This window comes from Oncorhynchus keta, chromosome 4, assembly GCF_023373465.1.
Source record: "Oncorhynchus keta strain PuntledgeMale-10-30-2019 chromosome 4, Oket_V2, whole genome shotgun sequence".
Taxonomy (NCBI): Eukaryota; Metazoa; Chordata; class Actinopteri; order Salmoniformes; family Salmonidae; genus Oncorhynchus; species Oncorhynchus keta.
Window position 1 is genome coordinate 73,039,560 of NC_068424.1, and position 26,105 is coordinate 73,065,664.

Sequence of the window (26,105 nt, forward strand, 5' to 3'; positions counted from 1 at the left end):
CTCTTGTGTCTCTGTCCTCTGTCTTCTGTCCTCTTGTGTCTCTGTCCTCTTTTGTCTCTGTCCTCTTGTGTCTCTGTCCTCTTGTGTCTCTGTCCTCTTGTGTCTCTGTCCTCTGTCTTCTGTCCTCTGTCCTCTTGTGTCTCTGTCCTCTTGTGTCTCTGTCCTCTGTCTTCTGTCCTCTGTCCTCTTGTGCCTGTCCTGTGTCCTCTTGTGTCTCTGTCCTCTTGTGTCTCTGTCCTCTGTCTTCTGTCCTCTGTCCTCTTGTGCCTGTCCTGTGTCCTCTTGTGTCTCTGTCCTCTTGTGTCTCTGTCCTCTTGTGTCTCTGTCCTCTTGTGTCTCTGTCCTCTTGTGTCTCTGTCCTCTGTCTTCTGTCCTCTGTCCTCTTGTGTCTCTGTCCTCTTGTGTCTCTGTCCTCTTGTGTCTCTGTCCTCTGTCTTCTGTCCTCTGTCCTCTTGTGTCTCTGTCCTCTTGTGTCTCTGTCCTCTTGTGTCTCTGTCCTCTTGTGTGTCTCTCTCTCTCTCTCTAGGTCAGATGGTGGTGGCTAAAGTCCTGAGTCGTCACTATGCTGACGTGCTGCTGTATGGACAGAGTATCCTCTACTATGAGCACTGTGTGTCTGTGTCCAGGGACCTGAAGGACAAGAGACTAGAGGGAGAATATCTAGAGATCCTCAGTAGCCTCTACCTGTCCCTCAATACTGAGAAGTAGGTTTATATATCTGTCTGTCTCTACCTGTCCCTCAATACTGAGAAGAAGGTTTATATATCTGTCTGTCTCTACCTCTGCCTCAATACTGAGAAGTAGGTTTATATATCTGTCTGTCTCTACCTGTCCCTCAATACTGAGAAGTAGGTTTATATATCTGTCTGTCTCTACCTGTCCCTCAATACTGAGAAGTAGGTTTATATATCTGTCTGTCTCTACCTGTCCCTCAATACTGAGAAGTAGATGTATATATCTGTCTGTCTCTACCTCTGCCTCAATACTGAGAAGAAGGTTTATATATATCTGTCTGTCTCTACCTCTGCCTCAATACTGAGAAGGTTTATATATCTGTCTGTCTCTACCTCTGCCTCAATACTGAGAAGTAGGTTTATATATCTGTCTGTCTCTACCTTGCCTAATACTGAGAAGTAGATTTTATATCTGTCTGTCTCTACCTCTGCCTCAATACTGAGAAGAAGGTTTATATATCTGTCTGTCTCTACAAACTGAGAAGTAGGTTTATATATCTGTCTTCTCTACCTGTCCCTCAATACTGAGTGATGAACAGTCTCACTCTGCTTCAATACTGAGAAGTAGATGTATAATCTGTCTCTACCTTGCCTCAATACTGAGAAGTAGGTTTATATATCTGTCTGTCTCTCTCTGCCTCAATACTGTTTATATATCTGTCTGTCTCTACCTCTGCCTCAATACTGAGAAGAAGGTTTATATATATCTGTCTGTCTCTACCTCTGCCTCAATACTGAGAAGGTTTATATATCTGTCTCAATTTCGATCTCTCCCTCTGTGTCTCTCTCTCTGTGTCTATCTCTCTCTGTGTCTATCTCTCTCTCTCTCTGTCTATCTCTCTCTCTCTCTGTCTATCTCTCCCTCTGTCTATATCTCCCTCTGTCTATCTCTCCCTCTGTCTATCTCTCCCTCTGTGTCTCTCTCCCTCTGTGTCTCTCTCTCTCTCTGTCTATCTCTCTCTCTCTCTGTCTATCTCTCCCTCTGTCTATATCTCCCTCTGTCTATCTCTCTCTCTGTCTATCTCTCCCTCTGTGTCTATCTCTCTCTCTGTGTCTATCTCTCCCTCTGTGTCTATCTCTCCCTCTGTGTCTCTCTCTCCCTCTGTGTCTCTCTCTCTCTCTGTGTCTCTCTCTCTCTGTGTCTATCTCTCTCTCTGTGTGTCTATCTCTCTCTGTGTCTATCTCTCTCTCTCTGTGTCTATCTCTCTCTGTGTCTATCTCTCCCTCTGTGTCTCTCTCTCTCTCTGTGTCTATCTCTCCCTCTGTGTCTATCTCTCCCTCTGTCTCTCTCCCTCTGTGTCTATCTCTCCCTCTGTGTCTATCTCTCCCTCTGTGTCTCTCTCTCCCTCTGTGTCTCTCTCTCTCTCTGTGTCTATCTCTCTCTCTGTGTCTATCTCTCCCTCTGTGTGTCTCTCTCTCTCTGTGTCTATCTCTCTCTGTGTCTATCTCTCTCTCTCTCCCTATCAACACTGCAAAGTAACTGCTTTGAGTGAATTTCTGTTTTGCTATTCTCAGAACATCAAGGAAGTCTCTGGACTACAGTAAGCAGAGTCTGAGGATTAATAAAGTTATTCAATTCAAACAGATCATCAAGGAAGTCTCTGGACTACAGTAAGCAGAGTCTGCGTATCTCCATCGACCTGGGGAAGAGAGAGGAAGAGTCAGAGACCTGGCTTCAGGTGGGACGCATCTACTACCTCATCCATGAAGACGAACTGGCTGACATGTACCTACAGGTGAGTTCAGAGATATATATATATATATATATGAGAGAGAGAGAGAGACATTTACTACCTCATCCACAAAGACGACAGGACCCCTCACTGTGGGAGAAGGGGAGGGAGGGAGGACAAGAAGAGCAGGCAAAGGGAAATAGATTAGTGTCCCTCTGTGTTCCTGCATAAACATTATGGACTTTTATCAGTCAACAACCACAGTGATGACCATCTACTCCCCACACCTGACCTATAATCTCACGGGATCAAATCATCATGTTTTATCATATGATGTCACAATCTGTTTCTCTACAAACCTTGTTTATAACATCCTGCATTGCATGACCCAAATGCCAAACAACAAGGTAAGAGTTGAATGGTCCCATGTTCGAGTACTGCGACTTTGACCATACGAGACACTCCCTCACAGCATTGGATCAATACGCTGATGTATTGATTATGATTGATTGGCAGGCGGCAGTGAAGACAGCCCTGAGGATGAACGACCCACGCTTTGCCATGAGTATCTACGAGGAGGCAGGAGACGTCTTCTTCAAAGGCCACAGGAACAGACTGGCGGCACTGCCCTTCTACAGGGTATCATTGAATTGAATAAACTTTATTGGTCCCCAGAGAAGGAAGTTAGTATATAATAATATAATAATAATAATATATGCCATTTAGCAGACGCTTTTATCCAAAGCGACTTACAGTCATGTGTGCATACATTCTACGTATGGGTGGTCCCGGGGATCGAACCCACTACCCTGGCGTTACAAGCGCCATGCTCTACCAACTGAGCTACAGAAGGACCACAGTTAGGTTGTGGAGTGTCTATCTACTCCTTGAGTTTGCAGATTATTCTGATTTATTGTAAACGCTTATTTCAAAGTCACTTTCTGTATAATAGTTTCAGTTCAATTGGAAATGTACACACATTATAACAGGTGTGTCTTTATACTCTGGCCTCAGCCTGTTTAAAAGCAACACATTATAACAGGTGTGTCTTTATACTCTGGCCTCAGCCTGTTTAAAAGCAACACATTATAACAGGTGTGTCTTTATACTCTGGCCTCAGCCTGTTTAAAAGCAACACATTATAACAGGTGTGTCTTTATACTCTGGCCTCAGCCTGTTTAAAAGCAACACATTATAACAGGTGTGTCTTTATACTCTGGCCTCAGCCTGTTTAAAAGCAACACATTATAACAGGTGTGTCTTTATACTCTGGCCTCAGCCTGTTTAAAAGCAACACATTATAACAGGTGTGTCTTTATACTCTGGCCTCAGCCTGTTTAAAAGCAACACATTATAACAGGTGTGTCTTTATACTCTGGCCTCAGCCTGTGTAAAAGCAACACATTATAACAGGTGTGTCTTTATACTCTGGCCTCAGCCTGTTTAAAAGCAACACATTATAACAGGTGTGTCTTTATACTCTGGCCTCAGCCTGTTTAAAAGCAACACATTATAACAGGTGTGTCTTTATACTCTGGCCTGTTTAAAAGCAGCCTGTTTAAAAGCAACACATTATAACAGGTGTGTCTTTATACTCTGGCCTCAGCCTGTTTAAAAGCAACACATTATAACAGGTGTGTCTTTATACTCTGGCCTCAGCCTGTTTAAAAGCAACACATTATAACAGGTGTGTCTTTATACTCTGGCCTCAGCCTGTTTAAAAGCAACACATTATAACAGGTGTGTCTTTATACTCTGGCCTCAGCCTGTTTAAAAGCAACACATTATAACAGGTGTGTCTTTATACTCTGGCCTCAGCCTGTTTAAAAGCAACACATTATAACAGGTGTGTCTTTATACTCTGGCCTCAGCCTGTTTAAAGCAACACATTATAACAGGTGTGTCTTTATACTCTGGCCTCAGCCTGTTTAAAATACTCTGGCCTCAGCAAAAGCACATTATAACAGGTGTGTCTTTATACTCTGGCCTCAGCCTGTTTAAAAGCAACACATTATAACAGGTGTGTCTTTATACTCTGGCCTCAGCCTGTTTAAAAGCAACACATTATAACAGGTGTGTCTTTATACTCTGGCCTCAGCCTGTTTAAAAGCAACACATTATAACAGGTGTGTCTTTATACTCTGGCCTCAGCCTGTTTAAAAGCAACACATTATAACACATTATAAAAGCAGGTGTGTCTTTATACTCTGGCCTCAGCCTGTTTAAAAGCAACACATTATAACAGGTGTGTCTTTATACTCTGGCCTCAGCCTGTTTAAAAGCAACACATTATAACAGGTGTGTCTTTATACTCTGGCCTCAGCCTGTTTAAAAGCAACACATTATAACAGGTGTGTCTTTATACTCTGGCCTCAGCCTGTTTAAAAGCAACACATTATAACAGGTGTGTCTTTATACTCTGGCCTCAGCTGTTTAAAAGCAACACATTATAACAGGTGTGTCTTTATACTCTGGCCTCAGCCTGTTTAAAAGCAACACATTATAACAGGTGTGTCTTTATACTCTGGCCTCAGCCTGTTTAAAAGCAACACATTATAACAGGTGTGTCTTTATACTCTGGCCTCAGCCTGTTTAAAAGCAACACATTATAACAGGTGTGTCTTTATACTCTGGCCTCAGCCTGTTTAAAAGCAACACATTATAACAGGTGTGTCTTTATACTCTGGCCTCAGCTGTTTAAAAGCAACACATTATAACAGGTGTGTCTTTATACTCTGGCCTCAGCCTGTTTAAAAGCAACACATTATAACAGGTGTGTCTTTATACTCTGGCCTCAGCCTGTTTAAAAGCAACACATTATAACAGGTGTGTCTTTATACTCTGGCCTCAGCCTGTTTAAAAGCAACACATTATAACAGGTTAAAAGTTTAAAAAAAGCAACACATTATAACAGGTGTGTCTTTATACTCTGGCCTCAGCCTGTTTAAAAGCAACACATTATAACAGGTGTGTCTTTATACTCTGGCCTCAGCCTGTTTAAAAGCAACACATTATAACAGGTGTGTCTTTATACTCTGGCCTCAGCCTGTTTAAAAGCAACACATTATAACAGGTGTGTCTTTATACTCTGGCCTCAGCCTGTTTAAAAGCAACACATTATAACAGGTGTGTCTTTATACTCTGGCCTCAGCCTGTTTAAAAGCAACACATTATAACAGGTGTGTCTTTATACTCTGGCCTCAGCCTGTTTAAAAGCAACACATTATAACAGGTGTGTCTTTATACTCTGGCCTCAGCCTGTTTAAAAGCAACACATTATAACAGGTGTGTCTTTATACTCTGGCCTCAGCCTGTTTAAAAGCAACACATTATAACAGGTGTGTCTTTATACTCTGGCCTCAGCCTGTTTAAAAGCAACACATTATAACAGGTGTGTCTTTATACTCTGGCCTCAGCCTGTTTAAAAGCAACACATTATAACAGGTGTGTCTTTATACTCTGGCCTCAGCCTGTTTAAAAGCAACACATTATAACAGGTGTGTCTTTATACTCTGGCCTCAGCCTGTTTAAAAGCAACACATTATAACAGGTGTGTCTTTATGGCCTCAGCCTGTTTAAAAGCAACACATTATAACAGGTGTGTCTTTATACTCTGGCCTCAGCCTGTTTAAAAGCAACACATTATAACAGGTGTGTCTTTATACTCTGGCCTCAGCCTGTTTAAAAGCAACACATTATAACAGGTGTGTCTTTATACTCTGGCCTCAGCCTGTTTAAAAGCAACACATTATAACAGGTGTGTCTTTATACTCTGGCCTCAGCCTGTTTAAAAGCAACACATTATAACAGGTGTGTCTTTATACTCTGGCCTCAGCCTGTTTAAAAGCAACACATTATAACAGGTGTGTCTTTATACTCTGGCCTCAGCCTGTTTAAAAGCAACACATTATAACAGGTGTGTCTTTATACTCTGGCCTCAGCCTGTTTAAAAGCAACACATTATAACAGGTGTGTCTTTATACTCTGGCCTCAGCCTGTTTAAAAGCAACACATTATAACAGGTGTGTCTTTATACTCTGGCCTCAGCCTGTTTAAAAGCAACACATTATAACAGGTGTGTCTTTATACTCTGGCCTCAGCCTGTTTAAAAGCAACACATTATAACAGGTGTGTCTTTATACTCTGGCCTCAGCCTGTTTAAAAGCAACACATTATAACAGGTGTGTCTTTATACTCTGGCCTCAGCCTGTTTAAAAGCAACACATTATAACAGGTGTGTCTTTATACTCTGGCCTCAGCCTGTTTAAAAGCAACACATTATAACAGGTGTGTCTTTATACTCTGGCCTCAGCCTGTTTAAAAGCAACACATTATAACAGGTGTGTCTTTATACTCTGGCCTCAGCCTGTTTAAAAGCAACACATTATAACAGGTGTGTCTTTATACTCTGGCCTCAGCCTGTTTAAAAGCAACACATTATAACAGGTGTGTCTTTATACTCTGGCCTCAGCCTGTTTAAAAGCAACACATTATAACAGGTGTGTCTTTATACTCTGGCCTCAGCCTGTTTAAAAGCAACACATTATAACAGGTGTGTCTTTATACTCTGGCCTCAGCCTGTTTAAAAGCAACACATTATAACAGGTGTGTCTTTATACTCTGGCCTCAGCCTGTTTAAAAGCAACACATTATAACAGGTGTGTCTTTATACTCTGGCCTCAGCCTGTTTAAAAGCAACACATTATAACAGGTGTGTCTTTATACTCTGGCCTCAGCCTGTTTAAAAGCAACACATTATAACAGGTGTGTCTTTATACTCTGGCCTCAGCCTGTTTAAAAGCAACACATTATAACAGGTGTGTCTTTATACTCTGGCCTCAGCCTGTTTAAAAGCAACACATTATAACAGGTGTGTCTTTATACTCTGGCCTCAGCCTGTTTAAAAAAGCAACACATTATAACAGGTGTGTCTTTATACTCTGGCCTCAGCCTGTTTAAAAGCAACACATTATAACAGGTGTGTCTTTATACTCTGGCCTCAGCCTGTTTAAAAGCAACACATTATAACAGGTGTGTCTTTATACTCTGGCCTCAGCCTGTTTAAAAGCAACACATTATAACAGGTGTGTCTTTATACTCTGGCCTCAGCCTGTTTAAAAGCAACACATTATAACAGGTGTGTCTTTATACTCTGGCCTCAGCCTGTTTAAAAGCAACACATTATAACAGGTGTGTCTTTATACTCTGGCCTCAGCCTGTTTAAAAGCAACACATTATAACAGGCCTCAGCCTGTTTAAAAAGCAACACATTATAACAGGTGTCTTTATACTCTGGCCTCAGCCTGTTTAAAAGCAACACATTATAACAGGTGTGTCTTTATACTCTGGCCTCAGCCTGTTTAAAAGCAACACATTATAACAGGTGTGTCTTTATACTCTGGCCTCAGCCTGTTTAAAAGCAACACATTATAACAGGTGTGTCTTTATACTCTGGCCTCAGCCTGTTTAAAAGCAACACATTATAACAGGTGTGTCTTTATACTCTGGCCTCAGCCTGTTTAAAAAGCAACACATTATAACAGGTGTGTCTTTATACTCTGGCCTCAGCCTGTTTAAAAGCAACACATTATAACAGGTGTGTCTTTATACTCTGGCCTCAGCCTGTTTTAAACAGGTGTGTCTTTATACTCTGGCAAAAGCACATTATAACAGGTGTGTCTTTATACTCTGGCCTCAGCCTGTTTAAAAGCAACACATTATAACAGGTGTGTCTTTATACTCTGGCCTCAGCCTGTTTAAAAGCAACACATTATAACAGGTGTGTCTTTATACTCTGGCCTCAGCCTGTTTAAAAGCAACACATTATAACAGGTGTGTCTTTATACTCTGGCCTCAGCCTGTTTAAAAGCAACACATTATAACAGGTGTGTCTTTATACTCTGGCCTCAGCCTGTTTAAAAGCAACACATTATAACAGGTGTGTCTTTATACTCTGGCCTCAGCCTGTTTAAAAGCAACACATTATAACAGGTGTGTCTTTATACTCTGGCCTCATTATAACAGGTGTGTTTTAAAGGCAACACATTATAACAGGTGTGTCTTTATACTCTGGCCTCAGCCTGTTTAAAAGCAACACATTATAACAGGTGTGTCTTTATACTCTGGCCTCAGCCTGTTTAAAAGCAACACATTATAACAGGTGTGTCTTTATACTCTGGCCTCAGCCTGTTTAAAAGCAACACATTATAACAGGTGTGTCTTTATACTCTGGCCTCAGCTTGTTTAAAAGCAACACATTATAACAGGTGTGTCTTTATACTCTGGCCTCAGCCTGTTTAAAAGCAACACATTATAACAGGTGTGTCTTTATACTCTGGCCTCAGCCTGTTTAAAAGCAACACATTATAACAGGTGTGTCTTTATACTCTGGCCTCAGCCTGTTTAAAAGCAACACATTATAACAGGTGTGTCTTTATACTCTGGCCTCAGCCTGTTTAAAAGCAACACATTATAACAGGTGTGTCTTTATACTCTGGCCTCAGCCTGTTTAAAAGCAACACATTATAACAGGTGTGTCTTTATACTCTGGCCTCAGCCTGTTTAAAAGCAACACATTATAACAGGTGTGTCTTTATACTCTGGCCTCAGACTGTGTAAAAGCAACACATTATAACACCAGTGGTTCTCTGCTCTTGTTTCAGGACGGCAGTCTCCCGTTTGCTCGGAGCATCCGTGACGTCCACTCAGAGTTCAGACTGCTGAGTAAACTGACTGAACTACTGATGACCCAGGAAGAACACGAAGAGGCTCTACAGTACGCCATTCTGGCTGTACAGATCAGCACCAAAACAGGTACTGTAGGAGGGAGGGACAGAGTTCAATTTCCACTTTTATGACCTGGACCGGGATTTGAAGCAGAAACCCTTCGGCTTCCAGCTACTGATCTGCTTCCTCTAACCAGGACTGCCAATCTTGGTTTGAATCTATTCATTCCATTGGTGTAGATAACCATCCTGCTATGTTATTGTCCTCCAGGTGTGTGTGTGAACGAGCGTGCAGCGTACCACCGTCTGGCTACAGTGTACTACAGTCTGGAGCAGTATGAGATGACAGAGAACTACTACCTCAAGTCTCTGTCTCTCAGCCCTGCTGTACTGCAGCACCCCCTGGAGGCTAGATACTACACCAAGCTCTACTGCAGGCTGGGGGACCTGACCCTGCACAAACTAAAGGTAAAAGCTATGGCTCTGGAGGGCAGAAGTACTGCCGATGTTCTTTACTATTGGGTAGTTCATTAACCTGTACAGGCTTTCCAGTTGAATAGCACTTCAGTATGTGAGAGAGAGACATGGGCTCCTGAGTGGTGCAGCGGTCTAAGGCACTGCATCTCTGTGCTAGAGGTGTCACAAACAGTCGTGATTGGGAGTCCCATAGGGCAATGTCAATGTAAATAAGAATTTGTTCTTAAATGACTTGCCTAGTTAGAAATAGTACAAACCCTTTTACACTTTTAATGAATACATTAACTAAAAGGCCAATGCCCTCCTCTCCTCCATCTCCCCCCTGCCCTCCTCTCTTCCATCTCCCCCTGCCCTCCTCTCCTCCATCTCCCCCTGCCCTCCTCTCCTCCATCTCCCCCTGCCCTCCTCTCTTCCATCTCCCCCTGCCCTCCTCTCCTCCATCTCCCCCTGCCCTCCTCTCCTCCATCTCCCCCTGCCCTTCTCTCCTCCATCTCCCCCTGCCCTCCTCTCCTCCATCTCTCCCCTGCCCTCCTCTCTTCCATCTCCCCTTGCCCTCCTCTCTTCCATCTCCCCCTGCCCTCCTCTCTTCCATCTCCCCCTGCCCTCCTCTCCTCCATCTCCCCCTGTCCTCCTCTCCTCCATCTCCCCCTGCCCTCCTCTCCTCCATCTCCCCCTGCCCTCCTCTCCTCCATCTCCCCCTGTCCTCCTCTCCTCCATCTTCCCCCTGCCCTCCTCTCTTCCATCTCCCCCTGTCCTCCTCTCCTCCATCTCCCCCTGTCCTCCTCTCTTCCATCTCCCCCTGCCCTCCTCTCCTCCATCTCCCCCTGCCCTTCTCTCCTCCATCTCCCCCTGCCCTTCTCTCCTCCATCTCCCCCTGCCCTCCTCTCCTCCATCTCCCCCTGCCCTTCTCTCCTCCATCTCTCCCCTGCCCTCCTCTCCTCCATCTCCCACCTGACCTCCTCTCCTCCATCTCCCCCTGCCCTTCTCTCCTCCATCTCTCCCCTGCCCTTCTCTCCTCCATCTCTCCCCTGTCCTCCTCTCCTCCATCTCCCCCTGCCCTTCTCTCCTCCATCTCCCCCTGCCCTCCTCTCTTCCATCTCCCCTGCCCTCCTCTCCTCCATCTCCCCCTGCCCTCCTCTCTTCCATCTCCCCCTGCCCTCCTCTCCTCCATCTCCCCCTGCCCTCCTCTCCTCCATCTCCCCCTGCCCTCCTCTCCTCCATCTCCCCCTGTCCTCCTCTCCTCCATCTCCCCCTGTCCTCCTCTCTTCCATCTCCCCCTGCCCTTCTCTCCTCCATCTACCCCCTGCCCTTCTCTCCTCCATCTCCCCCTGCCCTCCTCTCTTCCATCTCCCCTGTCCTCCTCTCCTCCATCTCCCACCTGCCCTTCTCTCCTCCATCTCCCCCATCTGCCCTCCCTCTCTCTTCCATCTCCCCCTGTCCTCCTCTCCTCCATCTCTCCCTGTCCTCCTCTCTTCCATCTCCCCCTGTCCTTCTCTCCTCCATCTCTCCCTGTCCTCCTCTCTTCCATCTCCCCCTGTTCTCCTCTCCTCCATCTCCCCCTGTCCTCCTCTCTTCCATCTCCCCCTGTCCTTCTCTCCTCCATCTCCCCCCTGCCCTCCTCTCTTCCATCTCCCCCTGTCCTCCTCTCCTCCATCTCCCCCTGTCCTCCTCTCTTCCATCTCCCCCTGTCCTCCTCTCCTCCATCTCCCCCCTGCCCTCCTCTCTTCCATCTCCCCCTGTCCTCCTCTCCTCCATCTCCCCCTGTCCTCCTCTCTTCCATCTCCCCCTGTCCTCCTCTCCTCCATCTCCCCCTGCCCTTCTCTCCTCCATCTCCCCCCTGCCCTCCTCTCTTCCATCTCCCCCTGTCCTCCTCTCCTCCATCTCCCACCTGCCCTCCTCTCTTCCATCTCCCCCTGTCCTTCTCTCCTCCATCTCTCCCTGTCCTCCTCTCTTCCATCTCCCCCTGTCCTCCTCTCCTCCATCTCTCCCTGTCCTCCTCTCTTCCATCTCCCCCTGTCCTTCTCTCCTCCATCTCCCACCTGCTCTCCTCTCTTCCATCTCCCCCTGTCCTCCTCTCCTCCATCTCCCCCTGTCCTCCTCTCTTCCATCTCCCCCTGTCCTCCTCTCCTCCATCTCCCCCTGCCCTTCTCTCCTCCATCTCCCCCTGCCCTCCTCTCTTCCATCTCCCCCTGTCCTCCTCTCCTCCATCTCCCACCTGCCCTTCTCTCCTCCATCTCCCCCTGCCCTCCTCTCCTCAATCTCCCCCTGCCCTCCTCTCCTCCATCTCCCCCTGCCCTCCTCTCCTCCATCTCCCCCTGCCCTCCTCTCCTCCATCTCCCACCTGCCCTCCTCTCTTCCATCTCACCCTGTCCTCCTCTCTTCCATCTCCCCATGCCCTTCTCTCCTCCATCTCTCCCCTGCCCTCCTCTCCTCCATCTCCCCCTGCCCTCATCTCCTCCATCTCCCCCTGCCCTCCTCTCCTCCATCTCCCCCCTGCCCTCCACTCCTCTCCTCCACCCCTACCCTTTTTATCTCCCCCCTGCTTCCCTTCTCTCCTCTCATCCACCACCAACCTCCTCACCTCCATCTCTCCTCCCATCCCCCCTACCTTCCTCTCCCCAGGATGCCTATGACTCGATGGGCTACTTTCAGCTTGCCCAGGCTGCTGCCCTGGAGGACCGTGCCAACCCACAGGCACTGTATGTGGTCTACATGAAGCTGGCAGAGATCCATGCCAACCACATGCCAGACCCACTGCTCTGCCAGGCTTACAGGGACAGGGCACAGAGCCTGAGGAGGGAACTCTCTGGACTGGGAGAGACGGATGGGAGGGGAGGAATGACAGAGGGGAGGGGACGAGAGATGGAGGGTAGGAGAGGAGATACAGAAGGGAGGGGAGGAGAGACGGAGGGGAGGAGAGGAGAGACAACCGGGAGGGGAGGAGAGATGGGGGGGAGGGGAGGGGAGGAGAGATGGAGGGGAGGGGAGGAATGACAGAGGTGAGGGGACGAGAGATGGAGGGGAGGGGAGGAGATACAGAAGGGAGGGGAGGAGAGATGGAGGGGAGGAGAGATGGAGGGGAGGAGAGATGGAGGGGAGGAGAGACGGACGGGAGGGGAGGGGAGGAGAGATGGAGGGGAGGGGAGGAGATATGGACGGGAGGGGAGGAGAGACGGAGGGGAGGGGAGGAGAGACGGAGGGGAGGGGAGGAGAGACGGAGGGGAGGGGAGGAGATACGGACGGGAGGGGAGGAGAGACGGAGGGGAGGGGAGGAGAGACGGAGGGGAGGGGAGGAGAGACGGAGGGAGGGGAGGAGATACGGACGGGAGGGGAGGAGAGACGGAGGGGAGGGGAGGAGAGACGGAGGAGAGGGGAGGAGAGACGGAGGGGAGGGGAGGAGAGACGGAGGGGAGGGGAGGAGATACGGACGGGAGGGGAGGAGAGACGGGGGAGGGGAGGGGAGGGGAGGGGAGGAGAGAGAGACGGAGGGGAGGAGAGACGGAGGGGGGGGGGAGGAGAGAGACGGAGGGGAGGGGAGGAGAGACGGAGGGGAGGGGAGGAGAGACGGAGGTGAGGGGAGGAGAGACTGAGGGGAAGGGAGGAGATACGGAGGTGAGGGGAGGAGAGACGGAGGGGAGGGGAGGAGAGACGGAGGGGAGGGGAGGAGAGACGGAGGGGAAGGGAGGAGAGACGGAGGGGAGGGGAGGAGAGACGGAGGGGAGGGGAGGAGAGACGGAGGAGAGACGGACGGGAGGGGAGGAGAGACGGAGGGGAGGGGAGGAGAGACGGAGGAGAGGGGAGAAGAGACATGTGATACAGACCCGGACACGAGAAACACAGACATGAACGAGATCTAGCCAGAGACTAGGTAGTGAGTCTACAGATACTATCCACAAAGAGGCTATTGACATGGACAGTGCATCGAGCCTGAGGTTGGAGCCTGCTGGGCTATAGGAGACATGGAGAGGGTAGAGACAGAGGGACCACACACAGGACTGGGAGACATGGAGAGAGGAGAGACAGAGACAGGACATCCCAACACTATAGAGAGTAGAAACACAGAGAGACAGCATAGAGTCACAGAAAAGAGAGAAACAGAGACTGAGACTGGATGTGGTGACTATCAATGTAGAAGCTAACTCCCAAGATGCTAACTGTAAGGATAGAAGACAGATCAATGCAGATAGCCATGAAACATATTCGGATGTAATGGAGACCGAGACACCAGTCACTCAAACCCAGACAAGAATCTCACAGAGGCTACTCACACAGACCAAGACACTGACAGTACAGACACAAGCGTATGTCAAGCAGACGTTGAACACACACATAATGACTATACAACAACAAGCAGTGTATTTGTAGACACTACAATAACAGAGGAAACTGACAGTACAGACAGAATACATTATGACGCTAACACCACAGAGACTATGCCAACAGACACATGCATCAAACATAGCGACTCAACAACCACAGACAGAGATAAAGACACACCCTACAGACAGCAGTGCCACACACACAGATCCTCTCCAAGACAGACACAGAGGTAACCCATGGAGACAGCCCTACATACAGCAGTCCCACAGACACAGATCCTCTCCAAGACAGACACAGAGGTAACCCATGGAGACAGCCCTACATACAGCAGTCCCACAGACACAGATCCTCTCCAAGACAGACACAGAGGTAACCCATGGAGACAGCCCTACAGACAGCAGTCTCACAGACACAGATCCTCTCCAAGACAGAGTCAGAGGTAACCCATGGAGACAGCCCTACATACAGCAGTCCCACAGACACAGATCCTCTCCAAGACAGACACAGAGGTAACCCATGGAGACAGCCCTACATACAGCAGTCCCACAGACACAGATCCTCTCCAAGACAGACACAGAGGTAACCCATGGAGACAGCCCTACAGACAGCAGTGCCACAGACACAGATCCTCTCCAAGACAGACACAGAGGTAACCCATGGAGACAGCCCGACAGACAGCAGTCTCACAGACACAGATCCTCTCCAAGACAGAGTCAGAGGTAACCCATGGAGACAGCCCTACAGACAGCAGTGCCACAGACACAAATCCTCTCCAAGACAGACACAGAGGTAACCCATGGAGACAGCCCTACAGACAGCAGTCCCACAGACACAGATCCTCTCCAAGACAGAGTCAGAGGTAACCCATGGAGACAGCCCTACATACAGCAGTCCCACAGACACAGATCCTCTCCAAGACAGACACAGAGGTAACCCATGGAGACAGCCCTACATACAGCAGTCCCACAGACACAGATCCTCTCCAAGACAGAGTCAGAGGTAACCCATGGAGACAGCCCTACAGACAGCAGTGCCACAGACACAGAGGTAACCCATGGAGACAGCCCTACAGACAGCAGTCCCACAGACACAGCGGTAACCCATGGAGACAGCCCTACAGACAGCAGTCCCACTGACACAGAGGTAACCCATGGAGACAGCCCTACAGACACAGGTACAGACACTGATATCGATTGTTCAGACATTATAAACATTATAAAGACAGACAGACATCGTTCAGCCACAGACTAACCAGGATCATGATAGATTTGTTCACACCCTCACAGATACTCTCCATAAAGATAGCATCACTCCTACAGCTATTTAGACTGACAAATATGTCGACCATCTTTACTATGTCTAGCTTAGTTTTTTTCATTAATATTGTCTGTGTGTAATTATGAAGAGCAATTTTTCTGTTGTTTATTTACTCTGTATATTAGAGGTTTATAAAGCTTTGTAAATATGTCATTTTTATAACTGAATTAAAGTTATGTATGACTCAATCTTTGTGTTTGTTTTGGTGTTATTCAGTTGTAAGGATTTGTCAACCAACCCTAACATACAGCTCATACTTAGGCTAGAGTTTCTAAATAACAAACGGGTCATTTAGTCAATATTTCTAAATATCATTTAATTTTATTTCACCTTTATTTAACCAGGTAGGCCAGTTGTCAATTACAACTGCAACCTGGCCAAGATAAAACAGTGTGACAAACACAGAGTTACACATGGGATTAACAAACGTACAGTAAATAACACAATAGAAACATCTATGTACAGTGTGTGCAAATGTAGTGAGATTAGGGAGGTAAGGCAAAAAAAATAGGCCATAGTGGCAAAATAATTACAAGTTAGCATAAACACTGGATGATAGATGTGCAGATGATGTGCAAGTAGACATACTGGGGTGCAAAAGAGCAAAAAAACAAAAACAACATGGGGATGAGGTAGTTTGGTGTGCTATTTACAGATGGGCTGTGTACAGGTACACCTGTGTACAGGTACAGTGAGCTGTAAACTGCTCTGACAGCTGATGCTTAATGTTAGTGAGGGAAATATAAGACTCCAGTTTCAGTGATTTTTGCAATTTGTTCCAGTCATTGGCAGCAGATAACTGGAAGGAAAGGCGGGTTTGGGGATGGTTTGTTTGGGGATGGTTTGTTTGGGGATGGTTTGTTTGGGGATGGTTTGTTTGGGGATGGTTTGTTTGGGGATGGTTTGTTTGGGGATGGTTTGTTTGGGGATGGTTTGTTTGGGGATGGTTTGTTTGGGGATGGTGTGTTTGGGGATGGTGTGTTTGGGGATGGTTTGTTTGGGGATGGTGTGTTTGGGGATGGTGTGTTTGGGGATGGTTTGTTTGGGGATGGTTTGTTTGGGGATGGTTTGTTTGGGGATGGTTTGTTTGGGGATGGTGTGTTTGGGGATGGTTTGTTTGGGGATGGTTTGTTTGGGGATGACCTGTGAAATATACCTGCTGGAGCACATGCTATGGTGACCAGTGAGCTGAGATAAGGTGCGGCTTTACCTAACAAAGACTTGTAGATCACCTGGAGCCAGTGGGTTTGGTGATGAGTATGAAGCGAGGGTTATGAAGCGAGGGTCAGCACACGAGAGCATACAGGTAGCAGTGGTGGGTAGTATATGGGGCTTTGGTGACAAAACGGATGACACTGTGATAGACTGCATCCAATTTGCTGAGTAGAGTGTTGGAGGCATAATACATAATACATTTCAACATATCAGGCCATAACATCACAGAAACATTAAGTGATTTAAGACATTAGGAAAATACCCCCCCGTATTTTCAATGCAACCAATTACTGGGCAGGCAGACACCTGCTTGATAGTGCTCCTCTGATACTTCCACACACCATCCATGGTGGTGGAAGCAGGCAGCGATCATTTGTAACTTTAAACCCTAAAAACCAATGGGTGAATTGTAACCAACAGGCAGACTTAAGGCTCAGCTGTAAGTTAGTACTGTATGTCTTTAACTGCTACTGGCTGGACATTACATGCACCAGTGTGTTTCAACATACTTGCTAGCAACCAAAAAGGAAAAGACCAGCAGATCAGTTGATCAATGAATTGTAAGAATATTGAGTACAGTATAGTACAGTACAATATAGTATAGTTCAGTTCAGTATAGTACAGTACAATATAGTATAGTTCAGTACAGTAGAGTACAGTGCACTACAATAGTATAGTTCAGTTCACTACAGTAGTGTAGTTTAATACAGTAGAATAGTTCATTACAGTAGAATAGTTCAGTACAGTACAGTAGAATAGTTCAGTACAGTAGTACAGTTCATTACAGTAGAATAGTTCAGTACAGTAGTACAGTTCATTACAGTAGAATAGTTCAGTACAGTAGAATAGTTCAGTACAGTACAGTGGTAAAGTTCAGAACAGCATAGTTCAGTAGAGTAGTACAGTTCATTACAGTAGAATAGTTCAGTACAGTAGTACAGTTCATTACAGTAGAATAGTTCAGTACAGTAGTACAGTTCATTACAGTAGAATAGTTCAGTACAGTAGTACAGTTCATTACAGTAGAATAGTTCAGTACAGTAGAGTAGTACAGTTCATTACAGTAGAATAGTTCAGTACAGTAGTACAGTTCATTACAGTAGAATAGTTCAGTACAGTAGAATAGTTCAGTACAGTAGAATAGTTCAGTACAGTAGAATAGTTCAGTACAGTAGTACAGTTCATTACAGTAGAATAGTTCAGTACAGTAGAATAGTTCAGTACAGTAGAATAGTTCAGTACAGTAGTACGGTTCATTACAGTAGAATAGTTCAGTACAGTAGTACAGTTCATTACAGTAGAATAGTTCAGTACAGTACAGTGGTAAAGTTCAGAACAGCATAGTTCAGTACAGTCAATTGATTGGACTTAAATTTAAAGAAAAAATACTATCATCTGGACTATTGAAAATAACAAGGCTGGTAATTAATCCAACATTGTATCGTAAGAATATAATATATATATAATGTAAGAAACTTGAGTACAGTAATAGCATAGTAGAGTAGAGTATAGCTCAGTACAGAATTGTTAAGTACAGTAGTAAAATTCAGTACAGTAGTATAGTTCACTACAGTAGTATTGTTCAGGACAATAGTATAGAGCAGTAAAGTATAGTTCAGCAAAGTACAATAGGCCAGTAGAGTACAGCATAGTTCAGTAAAGTATTATAATTCAGTACAGTAGTATAGATCAGTACAATGTAGTTCAGTACACGACAGTAGCATAGTACAGTAGTGTAGTGTAGTATAGTAGAGTACCGTATAGTACAGTACAGTAGTGTAGTATAGTAGAGTACCGTATAGTACAGTACAGTAGTGTAGTATAGTGCAGTACAGTAGTGTAGTATAGTCCAGTACAGTAGTGTAGTATAGTTCAGTACAGTAATGTAGAGAACAGTATAGTTCAGTTCACTACTGTAATATAGTTCAGTACAGTAATGTAGAGAACAGTATAGTTCAGTACACTACTGTAATATAGTTCAGTACAGTAATGTAGAGAACAGTATAGTTCAGTTCACTACTGTAATATAGTTCAGTACAGTAATGTAGAGAACAGTATAGTTCAGTTCACTACTGTAATATAGTTCAGTACAGTAATGTAGAGAACAGTATAGTTCAGTTCACTACTGTAATATAGTTCAGTACAGTAATGTAGAGAACAGTATAGTTCAGTTCACTACTGTAATATAGTTCAGTACAGTAATGTAGAGAACAGTATAGTTCAGTTCACTACTGTAATATAGTTCAGTACAGTAATGTAGAGAACAGTATAGTTCAGTTCACTACTGTAATATAGTTCAGTACAGTAATGTAGAGAACAGTATAGTTCAGTTCACTACTGTAATATAGTTCAGTACAGTAATGTAGAGAACAGTATAGTTCAGTTCACTACTGTAATATAGTTCAGTACAGTAATGTAGAGAACAGTATAGTTCAGTTCACTACTGTAATATAGTTCAGTACAGTAATGTAGAGAACAGTATAGTTCAGTTCACTACTGTAATATAGTTCAGTACAGTAATGTAGAGAACAGTATAGTTCAGTTCTGTCACGTTCTGTCCATCGTTCGTATGTGTTTTCCTTGTTTTAGTGTTGGTCAGGACGTGAGCTAGGGGTGGGCATTCTATGTTGTGTGTCTGGTTTGTCTATTTCTATGTTTGGCCTGATATGGTTCTCAATCAGAGGCTGGTGTTAGTCATTGTCTCTGATTGGGAACCATTTTTAGGTAGCCTGTTTGGTGTTTTGTGGGTGATTGTTGTGGGTGATTGTTCCCGTCTCTGTGTTTGCACCAGACAGGACTGTTTAGGTTTTCACTTTTCTTGTTTTGTATAGTCTGTTCATGTATAGTCGTCTTTATTAAAAACATGAATAACCACCACGCTGCATTTTGGTCCGCCTCTCTTTCACCAGAAGAAAACCCTTACAAGTTCACTACTGTAATATAGTTCAGTACAGTAATGTAGAGAACAGTATAGTTCAGTACAGTAATGTGGAGAACAGTATAGTTCAGTTCACTACAGTAGTATAGTTCAGTACAGTAATGTAGTATAGTTCAGTACAGTAGTGTAGTTCAGTACAGTAGTGTAGTATAGTTCAGTACAGTAGTGTAGTTCAGTACAGTAGTGTAGTATAGTTCAGTACAGTAGTGTAGTTCAGTACAGTAGTGTAGTTCAGTACAGTAGTGTAGTATAGTTCGGTACAGTAGTGTAGTATAGTTCAGTACAGTAGTGTAGTATAGTGCAGTACAGTAGTGTAGTTCAGTACAGTAGTGTAGTACAGTACAGTAGTGTAGTATAGTTCGGTACAGTAGTGTAGTATAGTTCAGTACAGTAGTGTAGTTCAGTACAGCAGTGTAGTATAGTTCAGTGGTGTGGTTCAGTACAGTAGTGTAGTATAGTTCAGTACAGTGGTATAGTTCAGTACAGTAGTATAGTATAGTTAAGTACAGTATTGTCAGTACGGTAGTATGGTATAGTTAAGTACAGTATTGTCAGTACGGTAGTCCAGTATAGTTCAGTAGAGTTGTGTAGTATAGTTCAATACAGTAGTGTGGTTCAGTACAGTAGTGTAGTTCAGTACAGTAGTACAGTTCAGTACAGTGGTGTAGTATAGTTCGGTACAGTAGTGTAGTATAGTTCAGTACAGTAGTGTAGTTCAGTACAGCAGTGTAGTATAGTTCAGTACAGTGGTGTGGTTCAGTACAGTAGTATAGTATAGTATAGTTAAGTACAGTATTGTCAGTACGGTAGTATAGTATAGTTAAGTACAGTATTGTCAGTACGGTAGTCCAGTATAGTTCAGTAGAGTTGTGTAGTATAGTTCAGTACAGTAGTTTGGTTCAGTACAGTAGTGTAGTTCAGTACAGTAGTACAGTTCAGTACAGTGGTGTAGTATAGTTCAGTACAGTATAGTTCAGTAGAGCTGTGCAGTATAGTTCAGTACAGTAGTGTAGTTCAGTGCAGTAGTGTCGGTCAGTACAGTAGTGTAGTTCAGTATGGTCGTGTAGTTCAGTGCAGTAGTTCAGTACAGTAGTGTAGTTCAGTGCAGTAGTGTAGTATAGTGCAGTACAGAAGTGTAGTTCTCTACAGTAGTGTAGTATAGTGCAGTACAGTAGTGTAGTATAGTTCAGTACAGTGGTGTAGTATAGTGCAGTAGTGCAGCATAGTTCAGTACGGCTTTGTAGTATAGTTCATTACAGTAGTTTAGTTCAGTACAGTATAGTTCAGTACAGTAGAGTAGTATAGTTCAGTACCGTAGTGCCCTACAGTAGAGTACAGTATAGTTCAGTACAGTAGAGTAGTATAGTTCAGTACAGTAGTATAGTTCAGTACAGTATAGTTCAGTACAGTAGAGTAGTATAGTTCAGTACAGTAGACTAGTATAGTTCATTAGTTCATTACATTGGTGTATTTTAGTACAGTAGTGTAGTTCCGTACAGTAGTGTAGTATAGTGCAGTGCAGTAGTGTAGTATAGTGCAGTACAGTGGTGTAGTATAGTGCAGTAGTGCAGCATAGTTCAGTACGGCTTTGTAGTATAGTTCAGTACAGTAGTTTAGTTCAGTACAGTATAGTTCAGTACAGTAGAGCAGTATAGTTCAGTAGAGTAGTATAGTTCAGTACAGTAGTATAGTTCATTAGAGTAGTATAGTTCAGTACAGTAGAGTAGTATAGTTCAGTACAGTAGTGTAGTATAGTGCAGTACAGTAGTGTAGTTCAGTACAGTAGTGTAGTATAGTGCAGTACAGTAGTGTAGTATAGTTCAGTACAGTAGAGTAGTATAGTTTAGTACATTAGTGCCCTACAGTAGAGTACAGTATAGTTCAGTAGAGTAGTATAGTTCAGTAGAGTAGTATAGTTCAGTACAGTAGACTAGTATAGTTCAGTACAGTAGTGTCGTTCATTGCAGTAGTGTAGTATAGTTCAGTACATTGGTGTATTTTATTACAGTAGTATAGTTCAGTACAGTCGTGTAGTTCAGTACAGTAGTACAGTTCAGTACAGTAGTATAGTTCAGTAGAGCTGTGTAGTATAGTTCAGTACAGTAGTGTAGTATAGTTCAGTACAGTAGTACAGTTCAGTACAGTAGTATAGTTCAGTAGAGCTGTGTAGTATAGTTCAGTACAGTAATGTAGTTCAGTACAGTAGTGTAGTTCAGTACAGTAGTGTGGTTCAGTACAGTAGTGTAGTTCAGTACAGTAGTACAGTTCAGTACAGTGGTGTATTTTAGTACAGTAGTATAGTTCAGTACAGTAGTATATTTCCGTACAGTAGTGTAGTTCCGTACAGTAGTGTAGTATAGTGCAGTACAGAAGTGTAGTTCAGTACAGTAGTGTAGTATAGTGCAGTACAGTAGTGTAGTATAGTTCAGTAGAGTAGTATAGTTTAGTACAGTAGTGCCCTACAGTAGAGTACAGTATAGTTCAGTAGAGTAGTATAGTTCAGTACAGTAGAGTAGTATAGTTCAGTACAGTAGTGTAGTATAGTGCAGTACAGTAGTGTAGTTCAGTACAGTAGTGTAGTATAGTGCAGTACAGTAGTGTAATATAGTTCAGTACAGTAGAGTAGTATAGTTTAGTACAGTAGTGCCCTACAGTAGAGTACAGTATAGTTCAGTAGAGTAGTATAGTTCAGTAGAGTAGTATAGTTCAGTACAGTAGACTAGTATAGTTCAGTACAGTAGTGTCGTTCATTGCAGTAGTGTAGTATAGTTCAGTACATTGGTGTATTTTATTACAGTAGTATAGTTCAGTACAGTCGTGTAGTTCAGTACAGTAGTACAGTTCAGTAGAGTAGTATAGTTCAGTAGAGCTGTGTAGTATAGTTCAGTACAGTAGTGTAGTATAGTTCAGTACAGTAGTACAGTTCAGTACAGTAGTATAGTTCAGTAGAGCTGTGTAGTATAGTTCAGTACAGTAGTGTAGTTCAGTACAGTAGTGTAGTTCAGTACAGTAGTGTGGTTCAGTACAGTAGTGTAGTTCAGTACAGCAGTGTAGTATAGTTCAGTGGTGTGGTTCAGTACAGTAGTGTAGTATAGCTCAGTACAGTGGTATAGTTCAGTACAGTAGTATAGTATAGTTAAGTACAGTATTGTCAGTATGGTAGTATAGTATAGTTAAGTACAGTATTGTCAGTACGGTAGTCCAGTATAGTTCAGTAGAGTTGTGTAGTATAGTTCAGTACAGTAGTGTAGTTCAGTACAGTAGTGTAGTATAGTTCGGTACAGTAGTGTAGTATAGTTCAGTACAGTAGTGTAGTTCAGTACAGCAGTGTAGTATAGTTCAGTACAGTGGTGTGGTTCAGTACAGTAGTGTAGTATAGTTCAGTACAGTAGTGTAGTATAGTTCAGTACAGCAGTGTAGTATAGTTCAGTACAGTGGTGTGGTTCAGTACAGTAGTGTAGTATAGTTCAGTACAGTGGTATAGTTCAGTACAGTAGTATAGTATAGTATAGTTGAGTACAGTATTGTCAGTACGGTAGTATAGTATAGTTAAGTACAGTATTGTCAGTACGGTATTCCAGTATAGTTCAGTAGAGTTGTGTAGTATAGTTCAGTACATTAGTGTGGTTCAGTACAGTAGTGTAGTTCAGTACAGTAGTACAGTTCAGTACAGTGGTGTAGTATAGTTCAGTAGAGCTGTGTAGTATAGTTCAGTACATTAGTGTGGTTCAGTACAGTAGTGTAGTTCAGTACAGTAGTACAGTTCAGTACAGTGGTGTAGTATAGTTCAGTACAGTATAGTTCAGTAGAGCTGTGTAGTTCAGTACAGTAGTGTAGTTCAGTACGGTAGTGTAATTCAGTGCAGTAGTGTGGTTCAGTACAGTAGTGTAGTTCAGTATGGTAGTGTAGTTCAGTGCAGTAGTTCAGTACAGTAGTGTATTTCAGTGCAGTAGTGTAGTATAGTTCAGTACATTGGTGTATTTTAGTACGGTAGTATAGTTCAGTACAGTAGTATATTTCCGTACAGTAGTGTAGTTCCGTACAGTAGTGTAATATAGTGCAGTACAGTAGTGTAGTTCTCTACAGTAGTGTAGTATAGTCCAGTACAGTAGTGTAGTATAGTTCAGTACAGTGGTGTAGTATAGTGCAGTAGTGCAGCATAGTTCAGTACGGCTTTGTAGTATAGTTCAGTACAGTAGTTTAGTTCAGTACAGTATAGTTCAGTACAGTAGAGTAGTATAGTTCAGTACCGTAGTGCCCTACAGTAGAGTACAGTATAGTTCAGTACAGTAGAGTAGTATAGTTCAGTACAGTAGTATAGTTCAGTACAGTATAGTTCAGTACAGTAGAGTAGTATAGTTCAGTACAGTAGACTAGTATAGTTCATTACAGTAGTATAGTTCAGTACATTGGTGTATTTTAGTACAGTAGTATAGTTCAGTACAGTAGTATATTTCCGTACAGTAGTGTAGTTCCGTACAGTAGTGTAGTATAGTGCAGTGCAGTAGTGTAGTATAGTTCATTACAGTAGTGTAGTTCATTGCAGTAGTGTAGTATAGTTCAGTACATTGGTGTATTTTAGTACAGTAGTATAGTTCAGTACAGTAGTATATTTCCGTACAGTAGTGTAGTTCCGTACAGTGGTGTAGTATAGTGCAGTAGTGCAGCATAGTTCAGTACGGCTTTGTAGTATAGTTCAGTACAGTAGTTTAGTTCAGTACAGTATAGTTCTGTACAGTAGAGTAGTATAGTTCAGTAGAGTAGTATAGTTCAGTACAGTAGTATAGTTCAGTAGAGTAGTATAGTTCAGTAGAGTAGTATAGTTCAGTACAGTAGTGCCCTACAGTAGAGTACAGTATAGTTCAGTACAGTAGAGTAGTATAGTTCAGTACAGTAGAGTAGTATAGTTCAGTACAGTAGACTAGTATAGTTCAGTACAGTAGTGCCCTATAGTAGAGTACAGTATAGTTCAGTACAGTAGAGTAGTATAGTTCAGTACAGTAGAGTAGTATAGTTCAGTACAGTAGTGCCCTACAGTAGAGTACAGTATTGTTCATTACAGTACAGTAGTATAGTTCAGGACAGCATAGTTAAGTACATTTCAGTAAAGTACAGTGCAGTCGATTGATTAGACTTTAATTCAATGGAAACCTATTATATTAACACAATCATGATTGGCTTGATTTAGTTACCAATTCTAGATGTGTATTAAGACTAGTTATTAATGGATGACATACTGGTCCTTCTGTAGCTCAGTTGGTAGAGCATGGCGCTTGTAACGCCAGGGTAGTGGGTTCGATCCCGGGACCACCCATACGTAGAATGTATGCACACATGACTGTAAGTCGCTTTGGATAAAAGCGTCTGCTAAATGGCATATATTATTATTACTGTATTAAGACTAGTTATTAATGGATGACATACTGTATTAAGACTAGTTATTAATGGGTGACATACTGTATTAAGAATAGTTATTAATGGGTGACATACTGTATTAAGACTAGTTATTAATGGGTGACATACTGTATGAAGACTAGTTATTAATGGGTGACATACTGTATTAAGACTAGTTATGAAAGGATGACATACTGTATTTAGACTAGTTATGAAAGGATGACATACTGTATTAAGCATCAAAAGTCAATGGAATTGCTAAACTGTACTTATGTATCAAAAGTAAAAGCATTAACTATTTAAAATTCCTTATGCAGTATTAAGCAAACCAGACTGTACAATTTTTCAGTTTTTTATTGATGCATAACCAGGGGCACACTCCAACACCCAGACATAATTTACAAACAAAGCATTTGTTTGTGAATTTAACTATTTTCTTTTCACAATGTAACAAATACTGTTGAGTGTCTGGGAGAATTCATGGAATAAAAAGTTCCTTATTTTCTTAAGGATTGTAGTGAAGTAAAAGTAGTCTAAAATATAAATAGTAAAGTGAAGAACAGCCTGATCTGTTTCACCTGTCTCTGTGCTTGTCTCCACCCCTGTCCAGGTGCCGCCCGTCTTCCCCATTATCCAAAGTGCATTTATCCCGTTTGTCTGTAGCCAGTTCGTCTTGTCTTGTCAAGCTTACCAGCGTGTTTTTCCGTGCTCTGTTTTCTAGCCGTCTCTGTTCCAACCTGTTCTGCCTGCCCTGACCTCGAGCCTTCCTGACCATTCAGCCTGCCCTGACCTCGAGCCTTCCTGACCATTCAGCCTGCCTGACCATTCAGCCTGCCCTGACCTCGAGCCTTCCTGACCATTCAGCCTGCCCTGACCATTCAGCCTGCCCTGACCTCGAGCCTTCCTGACCATTCAGCCTGCCTGACCATTCAGCCTGCCCTGACCTCGAGCCTTCCTGACCATTCAGCCTGCCCTGACCATTCAGCCTGCCCTGACCTCGAGCCTTCCTGACCATTCAGCCTGCCTGACCATTCAGCCTGCCCTGACCATTCAGCCTGCCCTGACCTCGAGCCTTCCTGACCATTCAGCCTGCCTGACCATTCAGCCTGCCCTGACCTTGAGCCTTCCTGACCATTGAGCCTGCCCTGACCTCGAGCCTGCTTGACCATTCAACCTGCTTGACCATTCAGCCTGCCTGACCATTCAGCCTGCCCTGACCTCGAGCCTTCCTGACCATTCAGCCTGCCCTGACCTCGAGCCTTCCTGACCATTCAGCCTGCCCTGACCTCGAGCCTGCTTGACCATTCTACCT

The 26,105-nt window shown here is 43.9% G+C and overlaps 1 protein-coding gene and 1 long non-coding RNA gene across 7 annotated transcripts in view; both read left to right on the forward strand.

Moving 5' to 3' along the window:
- sh3tc2 (SH3 domain and tetratricopeptide repeats 2) overlaps positions 1–12,477 on the forward strand; it is a gene marked incomplete at its 3' end in the record, with an annotated part of 60,927 nt that extends 48,450 nt beyond the window's left edge. The window contains exons 19-24 of the mRNA XM_052518265.1: positions 527–704; positions 2,320–2,470; positions 2,924–3,046; positions 9,070–9,220; positions 9,404–9,600; positions 12,232–12,477. Of these exons, the coding sequence (XP_052374225.1) occupies positions 527–704; positions 2,320–2,470; positions 2,924–3,046; positions 9,070–9,220; positions 9,404–9,600; positions 12,232–12,477 (1,046 nt within the window). The remainder of the gene's footprint in view (positions 1–526; positions 705–2,319; positions 2,471–2,923; positions 3,047–9,069; positions 9,221–9,403; positions 9,601–12,231) is intronic.
- An 874-nt stretch (positions 12,478–13,351) lies between these two features.
- LOC127928115 (uncharacterized) lies at positions 13,352–15,434 on the forward strand. Of its 6 annotated transcripts, none has more exons than XR_008130485.1 (3): positions 13,378–14,298; positions 14,369–14,928; positions 14,977–15,434. It is a non-coding gene; the product is annotated as an uncharacterized LOC127928115 (long non-coding RNA). The 6 variants fall into 6 exon arrangements; XR_008130491.1 differs by having other exon boundaries at positions 14,369–14,858; positions 14,929–15,434; XR_008130487.1 differs by having other exon boundaries at positions 13,379–14,298; positions 14,369–14,788; positions 14,859–15,434.
- Positions 15,435–26,105: the final 10,671 nt, after the last annotated feature.